Below are 21277 nucleotides of genomic sequence, written 5' to 3'. Positions count from 1 at the left end.
ACTACAGGGCACCTGGGTAACTCAGTCGGTTAAGCTGGATCAGGTCATGACCTCATGGACAGTGAGTTAGAGCCCCACATTGGGCTCTGTGCTGATAGTGCAGAGTCCCTTGGGATTCTCTCTCTGCCTCTCTCTCTGCTCCTCCCCTGCTTGTGCTCACTTACTCTCTCTCAAAATATATAAACATTTAAAAAATAATAAAAAATGGCACTACATATGGACATACCACCACCACACTCGCTTTCATTTAGTACTTCTGTTTTATTCAAATGCCAAAACATAAGTTTCAAGTACAAATCGTAGTTATACTCAGTTTGTTTGATTTAAAAACACCGATTATGCTTTGTTAACAACTTCCAAAACCAAATGTAAGTTGTTGTGACTAAAATGTCTCCCAGTCCATTTCTGGAGGATTACCCTTAATATATTTAGTAGCTACTCCAATTTTCACTCTACAAAAAGGAAAATGATGATGCTATAAGAAAAAGATAGTGAACAGTTATAATATGAAAGACTTCCTGAGAAAAACTTTAACCATTGCTAGAGAGACTAAGAAGGATACCTGTTTCTGTTCCATATTATAGCAAACAGGTTTAAACATTCTGCAAAAGTGCATTTCTGGTCCTACCCAGTCATAAATAGATATCTCACATCTCTTATTACATCATAGAAAGCCCAACTTTTCATCAACAGGATTTAGAATCTGCTTGAGGTTCTTTTCCTAAGAAAAGGGGGGTAAGAGGAAAACTCAAGTGTCTATAAACCAAATAATGAAGACAAATATTTAAATGTACTCTGATTTAAATACTTTCAAATGAGGTTGAACTGAATGAATAGCATAGAAATTTGTATCATCAACTTTAAAAGATACCCAAATATTTTAATATTTATAGAATCAAATGAAGTAACTTCCATTGTTAAGTCCCTCCAAATTTTCCCCACTGTTTAGTTTTGTTACATAAAGAAGGTTAAGAACTTATATTTTAGTGTGAACACATTCATTTCTGCTGACAGCAAAGCATAGATTTTCTTTAATGTTCTATGAAGACAAGGAATTAGATACCTAGGATCAAAGAACAAAACAAAACAAAACTAGCTGAGTAATTTGGTAAGTGCACAATATTAGGGTATTTTATTTAGTTTAACACATGGCTGTTACTATGACTGATGCTGCATGCTACTTTTAGAATTAGATGGGTCTTTTCCTGAAGATTTAAGGCAGACTTCAATTCTATCTGCACACTCATAGTACTAAAATGGATCAAAGATGGTAAATAAATCAGACAAGTCAGCAAGGGAATAATGGCCCTTTTTATAGTACCAATTGGAAAGTTGGTATCATGCATTAGCAGATAAGACCAAGAAGATAGCAAAACAAATCAGCAAAATATAGTTCTTTAGGGTACTTTTTCCATGAAATTTTTAACTACTTGGAAACTACCTGTTCCAATTTTCAAGATGAATAAAATTCCAATATTTTCAGGAAACAAATATGGGTAGAAAAAGGATAAACTAAAAAATGGTATCTTGATCTTCAATTTTAAAGAATTTATTTTCCCATTTGTAGAGTAACATTATTGTAAAATCCACAGTTACTGCAACACCTGCATTGCTTAAAGGGACTCCTAAGAATTTTGTTAAAGCATATTTTTAAAAAACTGAACCAAAATAATGTACATTTTATCTCTGAACGTTGTATCATTAAAGTCCACACAATGTCCTTTGTATTAAATCAATGTGATGTTACATAATGTACATGATCTCATTTTTATCCTAAAGGCTTCTGACCATGTATGATATCCAAGACAGATCCAATGCTTTTAATGTCAGACTGTAGAGACATTTACGATCCTAAACAAAAGAAGGAAAAGTTTTATATACAGGACGGAAGTCTGACAGTTTAGCTGTTTGCTGCATCTGCTTGGCGAGGCCATCCTTCTTCTTCAACTCCAGAGTCATATTCTTCTTCAGAGGATTCTTTTGTTGGAGCCCTATAATAAAAAGTCATCAGGTTTTTTAAGAATAAAAATTAGGTTTTTAAAAAATTTTTAAATAAATTGTTTAAAACAAATTTATTTAAATTAAAATTTAATAAAATTAAATTTAAATTAGGATTTAAATAAACATGATTTCTAGACTCAAAATAATGTATTAACCCACCTAGCTAAAAACAACACACAAAAAAAGTAAGATATTAAGAGCACTTTTAATATTCATATTGCTTAGTGGTGAAATTTGGGAAACTTTAGATTACATAGCCAAGAGTTGCAAGTAATTTCCCAATATTTTCCCTAACAAATTTATTCCTGAAATAAGTTGACAAGGCTTCAACTGTGAAGTCTTAAAAAATCCATTTCTCCAGAAAAAAAGTAGAATCTATTATTTCAACTCAAATGCTTGACATTTAGCATATATCTATAGGAAAGAAAGCTACAGCTTCTGACCAAATCTGATTTGCCTCAATTTAAAATTATGATCAGACCACCACAACTTCTTTCTATATTGTTATCAACCAATAAAAGACTATGTCTCTGAATAACTAACAATCAATTTCCTCCTAAACTATCTTAGAAGATACGCAAACATAAAACATAACATACCTTGTGATTTAGTTAAAACAGAGATCTAATTTTTGGTATGTAACATTACTGTCAAGCACTGTACAAGAAATATTTATTGAATAGGTCAGGTCAGTAAAGTACAGCCTGCAGGCCAAATAAAGCTCATCATCTGTTTTTGTAAATAAAGGTTTAATGGAACACAGACATGCTCATTCATTTATGATTATGCTATGAAGGCAGTGGTGAGTAGCTGCAATACAGACTTGTACATCCCTGTGGTATTCATCTAGCCCTCTATAAGAAACTCTGCTGACCCCTGGGATAAATAAATGAAGCAGTGAAAAATGTGTCAAATCTGTCAACTGACATGATACAACAGAAAAATTTGTGAAAGACATGAAACAAGTCACTCATAAATGGCAGAATTAGCAGCAAAGTTCATTTAAATCTCTTCATTTGGATGACTTTTATGTCTCTTATACTTGTTACTTACAGGAAAAAAGTGCAGGCTAATTTAAAAAAATTTTTTTTAATGTTTATTTATTTCTGAGACAGAGACAGAGCATGAGTGGGGGAGGGGCAGAGAGAGAGGGAGACACAGAATCCGAAGCAGGTTCTAGGCTCTGAGCTGTCAGCACAGAGCCTGACACGGGGCTTGAACTCACAGACCACGAAATCATGACCTTAGCTGAAGTTGGACGCTCAACTGACTGAGCCACCCAGACGCCCCATAAAGTACAGGCTAATTTTAAAGATCAAATTTCAGACTCACAAAATACTATTATTCTATAAACCAAAATTAGAACATTTTTTCTATAGAAAATTTGAGATTATTACTTCCCTTATAAATATAAGTATGCAATTTTTGTGACAGACCAATAAACCATAGCAATAAAGAGCTGATTTTAACTTTTAGATTTGGTCTAGCTTGACCATACACTTTACCGGATATATCCTGGTTCCTTTTTCCCTTCTACTACTTCTTTATCAACCTCCACACATACGATATCAGAATTAGGAACTTCAAACATTGGTTCTAGTAACAGCTTTTCCTAAAGAGATAAAAAGTGATAAATTACATGGAAAACTGAGGTTACACAGAAAATACTTATATTCCATAGACCACCAATCAAATTCATTAACTCAACAAATATTACTGAATCCCTATTATGCACCAGGAACTGAATGTTGAAAAAATATCACTGTAAAAGCTTTCACATTCTTCATATTAAAGCAGCTGCTGACTGAATTCAGAGAGAATTCATTTTATAAGGGAAAGCTATTTATCTGTAGTTCTGCCTATTTAGGTCACCACGCACATATAAAAAGACTACACTTCTGGATTCAGATGTTCCTCAGCATTCCTGGCGTTACCAAAGAAGTCAACTGGTAATCCTTACTATGAAAATGATTTAATCCTAAACCATCTCTATCAAACTCTTCAATTTTGAACTATGACTTCAAATAACCACTTGTTTTAAGGGTTGCAGTAGATTTAAGGAAAATACAGTAAATCTTTAAAAAAGTATATAAGGTTTCTTTCTTTCTTTTTTTGAGATCGAGAGAGAGAGACAGAGAGGGAGAGAGAGAGCAGGGCAGGGGCAGACAGAGGGAATCCCAAGCAGGCAACGCACTGTCAGCGCACAGCCCGATGCAGGGCTCGAACCCACAAACCATGAGATGATTACCTGAGTCAAAGTCGGATGCTTAGCCGACTAAGCCACCCAGGTGTCCCCATAAAATTTCTTTAAAAATGTTAACTATATCACCTACTCTTCTAGTTTGCATATTTATAAATCTGTCCTTAATCAGTAACACCTGAAGTCCAGGCCTTCATTAGAGAATATAATCTCAGACTGTCTGTGATACATGTGTAGCTCCAATAAAAAAGTCCTATTGAGATGAGAGAAGTAATAATTAGCAGTGAAATTCTTAAAATAATAAAGTGGATGATGGCAGAAAATAGGCTGGGTCACTAGAATTTGTAACAAAATAAAAAATAGTGAGTTGCTATCATATGACAGAATTTAGGGGTAAAATATCATGATATCTACAATTTAATTTCAAACAAATAAACAGAAAAGAATGAGGATTTCAATGGGTCTGAGAAGGTACTCCGGGGAATTTAGTCAAAAGGCCGGAGTAAAATTTTCTAAATTCTCCTTCCTAGATTTTCCCTATTTCATTAGTGGTACTATGTGTGTATCCTTTACTGCAAATGCTTTAAAGTTCCTTTTTTATAATAACAAAAAATATAATCTACTGAGACAAAAAAAAAAAAAAAAAAAACCCATAAGAAACAACATCAGGCCAATTCTCTGGATATGCTTCCAAAGAAGTAACATGGAGGCTTAATATTTGCAAAACCCAGACCAAGAAATAATCTCGTTTTGTATAATAATGCCAACTTACCATTATGGACCGAAGGCCTCGTGCACCTGTTTTTCGTTCTAGTGCCAATCTGGCAATAGCTTTCAAAGCATCCTCAGTAACATTCAGTTCACACTACAAATACATAAAAAGAAATCAGAACGTAGATAATACTTGATGATATTTTCCTAAGATAGCTATAGAGCATTTGATCTATTAACTATTACTACCTACCATCATTCCTAGTCTTTGTAGAACAAATAGGGACTAGTGCCCTAACTTTACAGATAAAGACTGACCCTATCCCTTTTCAGACTAAAGCATTTTTTGACTATCACTTTCTTCTTAGAAAATACTCTACTCATCATTCATTTTTAAATTTTTTTTTTTTCAACGTTTATTTATTTTTGGGACAGAGAGAGACAGAGCGTGAACGGGGGAGGGGCAGCGAGAGAGGGAGACACAGAATCGGAAACAGGCTCCAGGCTCTGAGCCATCAGCCCAGAGCCTGACGCGGGGCTCGAACTCCCGGACCGCGAGATCGTGACCTGGCTGAAGTCGGACGCTTAACCGACTGCGCCACCCAGGCGCCCCTACTCATCATTCATTTTATAGAGTGTTACTAACCACCCTCTCATCCTACAGAACACAAAGGCAAAACTTTAGACAAGTCTGTCTAAATTACCACAAATTTCAAAACAGAGTTCAAATTACTGATACTAAACTTATTAACATACCCAAAAAACATAAATCAAAATCCTTTTGGAACATCAGACTTCACAAAATTTTGGTATTAAACAAATTTTGGTTACTAATTTCTACTTCCAGAAAATGCAATATTTAAGCAAGGCAATTCTCTCTCATAGTGCCTTAGAACCTCACCTTCAAGCACTTGTTTCTCTCAATTAACCCATGAGAAGGCAATAGTATTCTGAATCACAAATTTGTCATTAGTCTTTGAAGATGTTTTCTAGATTAACATGGACTTTCTAGGACTTTATTCAACATTTATTGGACGCCTATGTGTCTACATATTAGAGACTAAATGATGAATTACCATTTTTGCCATCAAGGAACTTAAGTTCTACTGGGTGGTGACAAATAAGCAAACTAGCATTTATAGCACAGCATATGCACATGGTGCTAAGGGAGCACCGATGTGGGAGCGTTAAAATGAGGCAAGGGGACCACTGAAGGATTTAAGGAGAGGACTAAAATAACTAGCGTTGTATTTATTCATTCACTAGATATTTATTAAGAATATCTATTTGCTGGGCACTATGTTCAATAATATAAAAATGATGCATTCTGGAAGTAAAAAAAGGAAGATAATGATATTTTGGTGGTGGTGGTCAGAAACAGACTTGAGACAGGGAGGCCAATTAGGAGCCAAATGCATAGGTCAATGTAAAGAATGATAAAGGAGCTTGACATGAGGTAATGGCAGTGGAATGAAGAGAAAGAAACTGATATTTAAAGACCCTAAGTTCATAAAACCCAAAACATAAGCTATGTGATCGGAATTGTGGGGATGTGGGATTGGATGTCTGGTTACACAGAAGTAGATGTGGAAGGTGATAGAACTTTAGACGAAAGTATATAAAAATATACACAGTATGTTGTAACAAAAGCATTTAGAATTTTAAGGCTGAAAAGACAATCCTGTGTGTATGGCTTGAGGGGTAGGGGGTAGGCTACTGGTATAAATTCTCTCTCTATATATGTATACTTAGGCTTTAAGCTTCATTAACAATTTTAATTAAGAAAAAAAAATAAAGCCAACTCCTAAATGTTTAATGTAACATGCTGCCTTTCCCAATACTTAGATCCACATTTAGTGAGGTATAGAAATACCAGGTATAGGCTGGTATTCTGGATAAGGAGGACTGCTTTTGCTTTTTGTTGAGCTAATTTATGCAGAGTTCCAACAGCAAAAACCCATAAATTAACTAAGTATGAAAAATAAAAATCTAACCTTATCCATGCTGAATAAGGCCTGGTACTGAGGAATAACAGCATTGCGTGGCTCAGTTAGTATTTGTACAAGTGTTTTCTCATCTAGGCTATGCAAAGGAACTACCACAGGCAACCGTCCCACAAACTCGGGAATCATGCCAAATTCAATGAGATCTCTGGCTTCAACATGACGTAATAATCGATCTTTTTCTTCAATGTCTTGGTGAGTATTTGATTCTCCACTTCGATTGGCAAGGTCTGCAGCAGCTGCAGCCCTTCTGCCTTTTCCCAAATTAGATGGCGTTCCAAATCCAAGATACTGCCAAGAAAAGACAGGTATTATAAATAGTAGAATGAAATTGCATTGTACTAAGTACTCTGCATATATTTCTCACATGACCTTTGTAATAGAACAAAGTTCTATTATCATTCACATTTTATAAGTGAAGAAAATGAGCTTGGAGAGGTTAAGTACCTTGACCAAGCTCTCCTTGCGTTAAGTGGTAAATCCAGGATTTGAACTCAGGCCTATCTGTCTTCAGAATTGAGAACTAAACCACCATTTAATAACCAACTCTCAAAGAATGAATTCTAGGGGCGCCTGGTGGCTCAGTTGATTAAGCGTTTGACTTCTGCTCAGGTCATGATCTCGCAGTTCATGAGTTTGAGCCCCATGTCGGGCTCTGTGATGACAGCTCAGAGCCTGGAGCCTGCTTTGGATTCTTTGTCTCCCTCTCTCTCTCTCTCTCTCTCTCTCTCTCTCTCTGTTCCTCCCGTTTGCTTGCGCTCTCTCTCTCTTCCCCCCTCCCCGCCCCCTCCCTGCTGCTTATATGCTCTCCCTAAAAAATAAAAGATTAAGGGATGCCTGGGTGGCTTAAGCGTCTGACTTCAGCTCAGGTCATGATCTCACGGTTCATGAGTTTGAGCATCAGGTCGGGCTCTCAGCTGGCAGCTCAGAGCCTGGAGCCTGATTCAGATTCTGTGTCTCCCTCTCTCTCTGCCCCTCCCCTGCTCACTCTCTCTCTCTCAAAAATTAATAAATGTAAAAAAATTTTAATTAAAAAGTAATAAAATGTGTAAGAACTATAAAAATGGAGATAGTAATTACTTTGTAACCAAAGTTAATTTTGTAATAGTGTAAACAAGTAGTAGTAGTGACTAAGGAACAAGCAGCCTTATGAGGAAATTATGCACAAGTGTCTTAAGTCACTGCTAAGCATTCTATTAAAATCATGATCTGAGGTTGCAGCATACATCAACCTATGAGAATAACTCTGATTTTATAAAAAACATATAAGAATAACATCAAACAAGAATACTACTTTGCTGCAAAAAGCTGGGTATCGGGGTACCTCGCTGGCTCAGTTGGTAGAGCATGTGACTTGATCTCAGACTGTGAGCTCAAACCCCACACTGGCTATAGTGATTACTTACAAAAATAAAATCTAAAAACAAAAACAAAAAAACACCCATTGTTTAAAAAAAAAAAAAAAAAAAAGCTGGGTATCTAAGGTGTATGGATCTTGCTTCAGTCAGTATAAAAGAACTATACTCCAGGCAACCGTCAGAATGCTTTGACATTTTGGTATTTCATACAGCTTTTGCCAGAAGTATAAGAGAAGCACAAGGTCAGCCTAAGTTAAAAATCCATTCCTTGGGGCTCCTGAGTGGCTCAGTCAGTTAAGTGTCCGACTGACTCTTGGTTTCACCTCAGGTCGTGATCTCACTGTGAGTTTGAGCCCTACACTGGGCTCTGCCCTGGCAGTGTGGAGCCCACTTGGGATTCTCTCTTGTTCCTTCTTTCTGCGCCTCCCTCAGTCACTTGCTCTTTCAAAATAAATAAACTTAAAAAAAAAAAAAAATCCACTCATCTGACTCTCCACATGGACAGTAGTGTATCAGAAAAAAAAAAAAAAAACCTTCCATTCAATACTATATATATTATATATGTACTATATATATAAACATATATAAAAATACATACACACATTTATTTTGTTATATGTTTTGTAAATTATATATATAATATATAATATATAATTTATAAATATATATTTTAATATATATTAAATTTATTAAATATTAAATTTAAATTATTAAAAATATTAAATACATTAAATTATATTAAATTTAATATATTAAATCTAGATATTAATATTTATAATTTATGTAATATTAATATATATTATAATATATATAATTTATAATTATATATATATAATTTACAAAACATTATAAAACACTGGAAATACAAACCTGAAGACAGCCACTATCCTAAAGGGGCTTATTCAGAGTGAGAACACATGAAGGCGTTAAAAGTATTGGGGCGCCTGGGTGGCGCAGTCGGTTAAGCGTCCGACTTCAACCAGGTCACGATCTCGCGGTCCGTGAGTTCGAGCCCCGCGTCGGGCTCTGGGCTGATGGCTCAGAGCCTGGAGCCTGTTTCCGATTCTGTGTCTCCCTCTCTCTCTGCCCCTCCCCTGTTCATGCTCTGTCTCTCTCTGTCCCAAAAATAAATAAACGTTGGAAAAAAAAAAAGTATCACAGGACTGTACAAGACTGTAGCAGTGGAAGTAGGAAAAGAGGCACATAGCAGGGAGGGTAGAAGATGATCAAGAAAGCCTTCACAGATAAACTGCCTGATCAGTTTATCAGACTTGATAACAGACTGATCATCTGTTATCAAGATCATCTTAACAGACTGAGTCTTAAAAGATGAACATATATTTGCCAACTTGATTGAGGTAGGGGAAGGCATGAACAAAGGCAAGAGGAATAAAAGTTAGGAATGCAAGCAGTCTGATATGGTTGGAATATAGGTGCAGTATTTAATATTGTACCCCTGGCTTTCAGTAAGAGTTGATAAAAATAGCCACATGGATGTATTTAATCCTCTGTAAAATCACTACTGATGACTGTCTTACATCTCTCTCTTTTTTATAAAGATCTATGTGACAAACTCTTTTTTTTCCCCCCACACCCCCGAGCTCAACACCTGAGCTGAGATCAAGAGTTGGAAACTCAACTGAGTGAGCCCCTCAGGCACCCTGACAAACTCATTTTCAATCTCGGTCTCTCCTGAAGACCTATACACTTCCTCTTTCAGATAATAAGAACTAGAGCCCAGGATATCTCCCTACTTTTTGTTAAGAAGTTCAAATGACCTACAACCTAAACCTTCCTTCTACATGTTTCTGATCTCTTTTTGGACATTACTTTTAACTGTTCTTTTCTACATGTTCCAAGTTTCAAATTCTTTTTGGAATAGCTAATTATAATTAAGTATCAGAACATGTTCTTTGTTTTTTTAAAGTACACTCTACACCCAACATGGAGCATAAACTCACGTCTAGAAGATCAAAAGTCTCATGCTCTAGTGACTGAGCCAGACAGGCAACCCCAGAATTTTAAATATAAAGTTATCTCCCTCACTCTTTCTCTCTCATGTACACACAATGAAATAATTTCTTCCAATTTGTCAGTCTAAGCAGAATTTCAAAAGCAAAAACAAATTAACATGAAAAATTAAAATCTAACCTTATCCATGTTGAATAAGGCCTGATACTGAGGAATAACAGCATTACGTGGTTCGGTTAGTATCGTACGTGAGTTTTTTCTTATCTAGGCTATCCACAGAACCACCACAGGCAACTTTCCCATCAGCAGCATTATTTTTTTACTGCTACTAAACTACTACTTACACTAGTGGGTACAAAGCCAAGGAGACTTAAAGCAAGCAATGTAGCACAGTTGATCTATGATATATTCATTTAGGTAGAATATTATGTTATATAAAAGAAATCATTTGTGGTTACCGATTATGTAAAACACAAAAACATGGAAAATACTGGTGTGTTTTGGGCTGCTTGACACTATGTTGACATTACATTTTATTGTAATCAATCAACAAATAGTTACTAGGCATGTACCTTGCAGATATGAAGAAGTGCTCCATCCTAATAACCCTTCAGAAAAACTTACCTTTTCATTTTTCCTCCTGCTGATGATTCTGTCTAAGCCATTGAAAGCACCAGATGCAACAAACAGGATGTTTGTTGTATCAACTTGTACTGTTTCTCCACGTAACTTGCGGGAATTCTTTTCTGGAACATTAACTATCGTGCCTTCTAGTAGTTTTAATAACCCCTAAATAAAGAATAAATGATTTATAACATCATTGTGTAAGTGTATTATTTATTGTACTTTAGATAATGAGATTCAAAGGGGAAAATAATGTGGTTATGGTCAATGAGCATAATTAAAGAAAACTCCCACATTGCTACAACTAACATGAAAATCAAATGCACTATCACACTAACAATTCGTAAATTTATTTGGAATAGTTACAGACTCATGATGCACTCAGGAAATAGTCAACTTAAAAAGCTGCTTTTGATGGTAAAGACAGAATTCTGACCTAAATACAGGATTATGACTCTGTAAGATGGTAGGCAACCATGGTAGGAACACTGAAAATTTGAAAATAGTTGATTTGTCTTTCATAGAAATTAAAATTCTTTTCTACTCCTAGTATTAAACTTTGAGACTACCTATATTTTGGGAGGCTTTTATAAAAAAATTATCTAGCACATTTTATAAGTGTGACCTTTTTGTCTTGGTCAAAATAAAAATGAAAGCAATTTTCCTTACCCTACAATTTATGTCATAATTAGTTGCCAATAAAAAGTCAAGTTGCAAATAGATCATTAAGACTTCGCTTATGACTCTCCATGAAATGAAACACTATTTTATCTATTTTATCCTATTGTCAAGTGAAAAGAATAAGATACATGTACATACTTCATTTATGTCTAATTAGAACCAGAACTTTCAAGAGTCATCTAGAAATGTTTAACTGGGCCTCTAAAGAATAAAACCAACAAAAATCAAATGTCATTTTTTTCTATTCTTTAAAATAATTTTAATTTCCTAAGAAAGGTAATTTGGTACTTAAAATCACCAACAGCTTTCTGAACTACTTTAAAATGGTATGTGGAGTTTGGGGTGGAAGAAATAAACAAAACAGAATCTAATTGAATGCGAAACCAAACGTACAATATTTGGGAGGTTGATGTATTCCCTTCCTTTTAGTGGGCTTGAACAAAATATTCAACTGCTTACTTGCTGAACGCCTTCTCCACCTACATCCCGTAACTGATGAATGCCTGGCACACTGCCAATCTTATCTACTTCATCCAGAAAGACAATTCCTATAATTTAAGGAGGATTCTATTTATAATATGAAAATGATATACACAAGATAACCTCAGTTTTAAAAGACTAAGTAGCTAGAGAGCAAATATATACAAAGCTTAATTTTATAAAAATACACTGCCTCATCTCCCATTCATCATTGTGTAAATGTTTTATAATTTATTTCATAGAGCATCACTAGGGTATGATAACAATTCTGGTATTAGTTATTTACCCCACTAATGTTTTCAGGTTCTTTATTCTAGGAAGCTGAGATAAAGGTATAGTCTTGAAGCAGGAGGTATATACAGTGCTGGTACTAGCAAAACTTTTTACCCTTTCCCACCCATACTCTTGTCTTAAAGGAATTTGGACAAGAACTTGTCAAGCTCTTCATGTAAATAAGGACAGATGATAGATGGGGAAAGGAGAAATGCAGCATCTAGGACATCCTGTAGGTCAACAAGCTAATCTGTTTCTAGATTCATCCTACATTCTCTTGCCCTTGTCCTCCTAACCCACCCCAGGATCAGGAGTCTAGAGGGAAGTCAGAACAGGAAAAATAATGATAGCATTAAGGATCTAATGGAATAATAATCTGGCCTGTTTTCACCCTAGTAGCCATCTTATGACAATAAGGCAAAAGCAAACTTTGTGGCCCTTAGTATGCTAGAAAATGTTTAACACAGCTACCTTTATACAAAGTTTTATTCCTCAACTCAAAACAAGAATTATAGGATCTCTTAATGCTTTCCCAATAGTCTACATCTGGGGATAGACAAACTATACTGAAAACATACCTTGCTGTGCTTTTTCTACATTATAATTGGCATCTTGGAGCAGTTTGGCAATCACAGATTCAATGTCTTCGCCTACATATCCAGCTTGAGTCAAAGTTGTACAGTCACAGATAGCAAAAGGAACATCAAGGCATTTAGCTAGAGTTTGTGCCAGCAGAGTTTTACCTACAAATAGAAATAGCAACTAAAAGTTTACGAAAACTATGTTGATATACAATTTCTCTACAAAAATGTGAAATGTATTAAATCTAAATAGTATATAATAAAAAATTACTTATACATCTTTTCTCTACTATTGTTCAGATTTAATGGTATGTTATTTTTATTACTCCTATTAAGATGTTAGGGATTGGGCTAAAGGGCATTGCCAATTCCTCAAATTCAGCCTGAAGTCTATGCACAGATACTGATAATGTATCCAAAGGACTGGCCCTTAGATTTCTTCCCAAGAGCCAGAATCCCCCAATCATAAGACACAGCTTGCAGAATCATTTATATTCTTTTTTTTTTTAAATGAGTAATTTTTTCAGGAAGTTATTTACCTGACCCAGTTGGTCCAAGCAGTAAAATATTACTCTTTTCAAGTTTTATGTCATCATGGGAAGAATCCAATACTTCACCTCCTCGTTTTTCCTGAGGTATTTGTTGATTTACCTGTTGCTGCATTGATGCTCCTAGAGCATTACCATGTGGACTAATTCCAGCAATCTGAAGCAATTCTGAAAGAATGACAAAGAAATTATTAGAGCTTCATTTGATCTTACTTGAAAAAATACCCAATAAAACCCTAAATCTAAGACCAATCACATATTTAGAAAAACAAATATTCTGATATTCTGTCTTACCTCAAAAGGAAGAAAACCTCAAATTATCTAGTCACAAATGTAAAACATATGATTATTCAGGGAACCTTAAGTAAAATAAATGGATTCTTTTTACCCTCCTTATTTATGTAAATCCCTTTAACTTAAGGGAAGGCAGTGTAAAGGAAGGAGAACAGTGCTGGCAATCACAAAGCTTTAGCTTTGGTCTTTCCATTGTGTCTAAAAAGATCTGTGATCCTGGGCTAGTCATATAAACTTTGTGTTTCTGTTTCCTAACCTAGAAAATGGCAATAATACCTGCCCTATCAATTTCAAACACATGGTTGGAAGGTATAAGAATAAAATGCAATTCATTTGGAGGCACTTTAAAAGACAAATATAGGGGCGCCTGGGTGGCTCAGTCAGTTAAGCATCTGACTTCGGCTCAGGTCATGATCTCGCGGTCCGTGAGTTCAAGCCCCGCATCAGGCTCTGTGCTGACAGCTCAGAGCCTGCAGCCTGTTTCAAATTCTGTGTCTCCCTCTCTCTCTGACCCTCCCCCATTCATGCTGTCTCTCCCTGTCTCAAAAATAAATAAATGTTAAAAAAAAAAAAAATTTTTTTTTAAATAAAAAGAAATAGAAGACAAATATATATAGATTTTTTCATTACAAATGAAGGACTGTAGAAAAAGCAAGACACGTTGAACACAGTGAACACAGTAAGACAACCAAGACTAAAACAGAGAAATAGGGAACCTGGGTTCTAGTCCTTTTCTATCACTGTGTGGCTATAGGACCATGGCAAATCACTTAACTTTACTGGGCCTGCTTCCTTACCTATTAAATGAAATTATCAAGATATATGACTTCTATAGTCTCTTTCACATCTAAAAAATGATTCTGTGAGTCTACCAGAGGAACCAAATACAGTAAGACTCACTATCCCTGGTTCTATCTGAATTTTGATTTTATAGGATCTTGAATGGATCTTTCCAGTCCCTTTATTAGACACACAATGCTTAACTAAATGGGAATGGTATTGCTGGTGAACTATCAGTTTATCAACTGGGTGCCTAAAAACAGAACAACTTTGGGGGCGCCTGGGTGGCGCAGTCGGTTAAGCGTCCGACTTCAGCCAGGTCACGATCTTGCGGTCCGTGAGTTCGAGCCCCACGTCGGGCTCTGGGCTGATGGCTCGGAGCCTGGAGCCTGTTTCCGATTCTGTGTCTCCCTCTCTCTCTGCCCCTCCCCCGTTCACGCTCTGTCTCTCTCTGTCCCAAAAATAAATAAACGTTGAAAAAAAAAAAATTAAAAAAAAAAAAAACAAAAACAGAACAACTTTGTTCTTACTCTCTCGGCTGAAGGAAAGAATTCCAATAGTCTTTTCAGTTATCCAGATTTGTAAATACCCATACTACTCCTCATCATCAGCATTTGAGGAATCTGTGCTCATATCCTACTTGTTTATATTTTCTGGATTTGTTTTTAGGTTGTTTCTAATAAATGGATTAAAAGTATCAGTACTTTCCAATGCATTACTGTTTTAATCAAACCAATATATAGATGTTCAGTCAACATAACTATTATTATGGTCCTATTCCATCTGGCTGGCACTTTCAAATTATCTTAGGGTCACACTTAAAGTAAAGGGTTATCCTGGGGCACCTGGGTGGCTCAGTTGGTTAAGCGTCCAACTTCAGCTCAGGTCATGATCTCATGGTTTATGAGTTTGAGCCCCACATTGGGCTCTCTGCTGTCAGCACAGACAGCTTCAGATCCTTGGTCTCCCTCTCGCTCTCTGCCCCTCTCCCACTCAAACTCTCCCTCTCTCAAAAATAAATAAACATTAAAAAAAAAAGTAAATACTTATTCTAATCATCAAAAATAGGCATTCAAGGGGCGCCTGAGTGGCTCAGTCAGTTACGCATCTGAGTCTTGATTTCAGCTCAGGTCACGATCTCACGGTTCAATCTCATGGTTCGTGAATTCAAGCCCCACACCCGACTCTGCACTAACAGCATAGAGCCGGCTTGGAATTCTGTCTACTTCTCTCTCCGCCCTTCCCTCGCCTGTTCTCTATATCTTCCTCAAAATAAATAAGGATAAAGTTTAAAAAAATAGGCTTTCAATAAACATTTTAAATTGTGCTACATTTGATGGTTATTAGCGAATAATTCACAATGCTGTGCCTCATTATAATCCATATCAGGAAAAAAAATGCTGTCTCTTACATGAGTTTAGTTAGTTAGCTAGTTGTCCCCAGTAAAAGAAAAATTTTTTTTTATTTCAGCAAAATCTAGTTAGGAATTGTCACAATATAGGAAGAGGCTTTTGCTCGAGTGTAGGTTGGCCCAATGGGGTAAAAATTATTGAGGTGAACAAAAATTTGAACAGAAGTGCAAGAAGCATATTAACTATAGTAGAGTCACAGAGTAAATGTGTTTAAGTTTTTTAAAAAATTATTTATTTTGAGAGAGACACTGGGAGCAGGAGAGGGGCAGAGAGAGAGGGAGAGAGAGAATCCCAAGCAGACTCTGTGCGGTCAGTGCACAGAGCCCGACATGGGTCTTTCGAAACTGTGAAATCATGACCTGAGCTGAAATCAAGCCACCCAGGCACTTCAGGATAAATGTATTTAACTTACACACGATTTAAGTTAAATTTAAAAGAGAGGAATAATTTAAATAGTACATGATGTTTGTCATTCCATTTCATGAAATTATGCTCCAAAGTAAACTTGAAATAACTCTCCTTTCATTTAGTTTGTTTTTCTGCATCTCTCTCAATGCATGAAGCAGCTCTCTACAATCAGTGAGCAGACTAGTGTATGGTTAGTTGCATGGAGTTCATTAGCCATATGGCCCTGGGCAAATTCCTTAACATTTCCATAGTTCACTTTTCTTATCTATAAAATGGAGGTGAAAATAATAGTTTCTGTCTCATAGGTGTTAGGAAGATTAAATCAGTTAAAATATGTAAAACACTTAGAACTGTACCTGGCAGAGTTTTATAAATGTTATAAAAGAATTTGCTGTCAGTATTGCTATTTTCCTAGTGTTTAAGTTACTTGTATAACATAGCCCTTAATGCAAGCCAACTGTTTCATCTGGTGCTCAACTTAAGAAAAACATTATGTTCCAATGATGGAGACAAAATCTATCAGTCTTATAGAGAGTAGTATATCTGACATGTGATTTCCAAAAGAAACTTTAAAGAATATTTTGATTATGTGTCATTTTAGGTCTAATGTCCTAACTTTAGAACCTATAACCCCACATATAACAAGTGGAAACTATACATGAAAATAAATTCTATTTAAGTTTTCAAAATATTACTTTCCAAGTCAATCTGTCATTATAATTATGAATTGCTTTTACCTAGGTTCTTAGTGTTACTTGTTAACATTTAAATTTCATTAAATCACTATAATATATTTCTTTCAAAATATTCATTATAGACTTTACTAATTTAATTCACACTAGCTTCACTAGCTATCTGTCCAAATTTATGAATATAGCACTGACAGCATATTTGATTATATTTTTGTTTTAGAAAATAAAAATTATACATGGATTTAAAGTTTATTATTTAGATCTTACATTCTTATATATAATCTAATTCTACTGCATTGTATTTAATCTTACCATGCATGATATACTTATTATTTCCATACAATTTAAGAATAACTAGAAATAGTACAATTTTATTACATGCACTAGATCTCATGCCAGAATTGGTAAACTAGTTATATTCTCATGGCTCATCCAGTATATACAGTATACTTCAAACAGTAGATACATAATATAGCTTGGTTCAAAGGCAAATATAAAAGTACCAAACTTATAGGTAAAATGTGTTCATAGTGGCTTATCTGTTTTATTTTGTTATTTTAATTACTGAAACAAAATGCAACGTGAATTTTTAAAATATTTTATTTACTTAAGCAATCACTCTATCCTCATGGGGCTCGAACTCATGACCCCGAGACCAAGAGTCGCATGCTCCTCCAACTGAGCCAGCTAGGTGCCTCTCTTTTTGTGAGCCTTTACCATCTGTGCAGCACTACATATCCACATCCAAAAAAAATACGTGCAAGACAACAGAATGGCCACTATCCTTAGAATATCAGGTCCTTCCACACCCTCCATCAGACTATCTGATGCTTATAGGGACAATTCAGGGCTGAAAACACTGAGTTGGGGCTTAGTCATAATTTGCAAGGCTATACCAAGTTTCATAAACACCAAAAATAAAAAGTGTGGTTTCTGGCAAAGGGAATCTGGAAGATAATCTGTCTCCCCCCAAGTTTCTGTCACACATAAGCAGGCCAACTCTGCTTGTATGGGTGGGGGGGGGGGGGGGGAGATATAAAATAGCAAGCTACAGATTTTAAAAAACACAACTCCTGTTAATATGCATATAGGTATATATTTATAGAGAAGAACTAAATATAATATTTTTTATTTCTCTAACATTATACTTTAAGAAATATCACAATAGAAAAGATAAAAATTGAATATGTGAAGTAACCCAACATATATAAAGTACACATGCTAGCTATGAAAAACTGTTCCAAAGTTATATATACCATGTATGATAAGCATGTTTAGATAATATACAATATCTTTCTTGGTAATACACAAGCTAATATATATCTACCATCACTACTGCTGACATGCTTCACTGAGATAAATCTCAAAAGGAAGAATGATTACAGAGGAGGACCTGAGGAGAGGTCACTTACTTGTAAATCTGTACTCATCCTCCCGTCTTCTTATTTCTAATTCTAAGAAAGAGGATAAAATGACAACATGAAAATGTATATTTGTTTAGTTTGGAGGAACAAATGAGGGATATCTCCCTTCTTGCCCTCTTCTAAATATACATAAAGAATGTGTTCATTAATGCTTTGTAGCTTTTCACATTATGAAAAAATCTATATGTTACATCCTGTCTATATTAAAAACATTAAAAACCCAAACATGTTAACGATGGCTGTCCAGTTGCTAATATCCACATTTGTCAAGTACTAACTTGGTATTTAAGAAAACAGAAGCAATAATTTAAATCTTCAACAAAAGTTTAAACTGCTCATATCATAAATACTGTATAACCATCTGTTTTCCCTATACTTCGAACACCTTAACTACTGATTTGCTGACTGAAAGAACCAGAAAAAATCGTTTTGTGTCATGACTAGATAATGCTATTTGGACTTTATAAAAATGAAGGCTCCGGGTCTTCCATTAGTTATTATGACTTATACTTTCTAAAAATAAACTAACTGATACCACCACATAACTATTTACAGTAAATTCAACAAGTGAACAAGTTGTCTTCAATGAGCCAGTAAGTTATACATTTAATAGCTACCAAAAGTAATCAAAGGATATTATATAGTTTTTTAAATATAAGTATTTAGTAGAACTCCCTCAAATTGTAAAATGATGACTAAAAGAATGTAAAACGGTATATTATAGGCCTAAATAAGAAATCAGGGCTCCCTGACCAATTAAAAACAAAAAAAAACTTTAAAAAACTTGCATTTTACTCTATTCATAGTTTTTTAAATAATATCATCCTATTAATATAACACACATTATTGCCTACAGTAAATTTGAATTATATAGTATATCAGTAATATTAGAATCTATCATTAATAGGCATTATACAAATTTGCCCTTAATCTTACATACACTCTGTAGCTGGGGTCTAAACAGGAAAGAATGCTGGATATGTTGTGTGACAGTTATGATCTATCTTCATACATCTCTGACTGAGGCACATGATCTGGTAATAGGGAACCAATTGTGGTGAAGTCTATAATTCAAAGATTATGTCTCAATCTCTACTCCAGTTACTTTCAAACATTTTTCACTGAGACCCTTGATAAGAAATACATTTCACTCTGTGACTCAGAACCCATGCACATATAACTGAAAACAAAGTTTTATGAAATACTAAAAGAATTTTAGGACAAAAGCAAGGAGTTGCAAATAAAGATTACCTCTAAGTATGTACACTCTATTTTAGTCAGTTATCAAAACACTAACCTCTAGGTGTTAATGATGTCTGCTTCTCAACCTCTGCTTGCTGTCTCAGATTAGCTGGGATATTGTTATATATTCTCTTATAATGATTGTACACAGCAACTGAAAGCACCTTCTTAGCAAATGATTGGCCAACAACATACTTGTCGAGGTAGTTATAAATCTGAAAAATGATTGGTTATGAATAATTTACTATGAGCTATCATAAAAAAACAACAACACATACACACATTAAGAAGTTATACAGTGAGCATATTTGCTCACAGTTTTAAATTTGAACAAAGACCCATCAAAAACAAAATGCCAAGGGTATGATACTTATGTAGCAATGATTCAGAAGCCCCAAACCTATGTGGACAAAAACACAATTCATTTGTTCTTTAGCTTAACAAAGTATCACTGTACTCATATAATGCTCTGCTGGTTTCTGTTCTATATATAATGTCATTAATCCTAATTTTTAAAAGTTGATTATTAAAGTCACTTGGAATACCTACATATGCCACCAGGAGTTTAAAGATATCATCATTAATGTAAATCATTAAAATAAATCATTTATTTATTTATTTATTCATTCATTCATTCATTTATTTATTTTGAAAGAGAGTGTGTGTGTGTGTGAGCAGGGGAAGGGCAGAGAGGGAGGGAGACAGAATCCCAAACAGGCTCCGCACTGTCAGCGCAGAGCCTGAGGTGGAGCTCAATTCCATGAACCCATGAGATCATGACCTGAGCTGAAATCAAAAGCCAGGTGCTTAACCAACTGAGCCACTCAGGTGCCCCAAAATAAATCCTTTCTATACCTCCCTCAATCACATGAATGGTATTCTTCAGAAAGATAACATATTATAAATCTACTCTTTTAAAAACCAGGCATTATATAATCAAAGCCATTACCAGCAGCTATATGTTCGAATATTCACAAATATTTAGGTTTTTTCTCAGACAGTAACTTTAAAGCTACTCATTTATCTACATGGTAATCTAAAAAACCTTATTCTTAGAAACTAAAGCTCTGTTTGAGACTTGGATATTGCTAACAGCATGGAACCTGGGGTAAATTCCCAGCTTTTAGTAAACAGAAATTAACTGTTAGGGTGCCTGGCTGGCTCAGCTGGTTAAGTGTCCAAATTCAGCTCAGGTCATGATCTCGCGTTAGTAAGTTCGAGCCCCGCATCAGGCTCTCTGCTGTCAGCATGGAGCCCACTTCAGATCCCCTCTCCCTCCCCTGCTTGCTCTCTCAAAAAATAAACTTAAAAAAAAAAAAAAATTAACTGTTAATATTCACTAACTCCTGAAAATAGTTAAATTACCTATTTTCTAGAACTTTAACTCTAATGTCTAAAGTCTAGACAACCTAATGGAGTATACAAAGGTTAATAGCTATATTTACCATCACACTATATTTACATGATAAATTCTTTAGTTGTTGACCATATGCTTTTTATTATGTTTTTTAAAAATCTTCTTGATTTCTGGGGCTCCTGGGTGGTTCAGTCGGTTAAGCATCTGACTCTTGGTTTCAGCTCAGGTCATGATCTC

At 35.1% G+C, this 21277-nt stretch overlaps 1 protein-coding gene across 2 annotated transcripts in view; it reads right to left on the bottom strand.

Moving 5' to 3' along the window:
- Positions 1-241: 241 nt before the first annotated feature.
- The window catches only part of CLPX (caseinolytic mitochondrial matrix peptidase chaperone subunit X), a 42003-nt gene continuing 20967 nt past the window's right edge, over positions 242-21277 (bottom strand). For both annotated transcript variants that reach the window (XM_045449421.1, XM_045449420.1), the window contains exons 5-14: positions 19739-19898; positions 18430-18471; positions 13423-13599; positions 12881-13045; positions 12009-12097; positions 10869-11033; positions 6907-7206; positions 4974-5066; positions 3507-3613; positions 242-1991 (exon numbers count right to left, since the gene is read on the bottom strand). In XM_045449421.1, the coding sequence (XP_045305377.1) occupies positions 1901-1991; positions 3507-3613; positions 4974-5066; positions 6907-7206; positions 10869-11033; positions 12009-12097; positions 12881-13045; positions 13423-13599; positions 18430-18471; positions 19739-19898 (1389 nt within the window). In that variant the 3' untranslated portion in view covers positions 242-1900. The remainder of the gene's footprint in view (positions 1992-3506; positions 3614-4973; positions 5067-6906; positions 7207-10868; positions 11034-12008; positions 12098-12880; positions 13046-13422; positions 13600-18429; positions 18472-19738; positions 19899-21277) is intronic.

This window comes from Leopardus geoffroyi, chromosome B3 (genome assembly GCF_018350155.1).
Source record: "Leopardus geoffroyi isolate Oge1 chromosome B3, O.geoffroyi_Oge1_pat1.0, whole genome shotgun sequence".
NCBI lineage: Eukaryota > Metazoa > Chordata > Mammalia > Carnivora > Felidae > Leopardus > Leopardus geoffroyi.
This window is presented reverse-complemented; position numbering and strand designations above follow the sequence as displayed.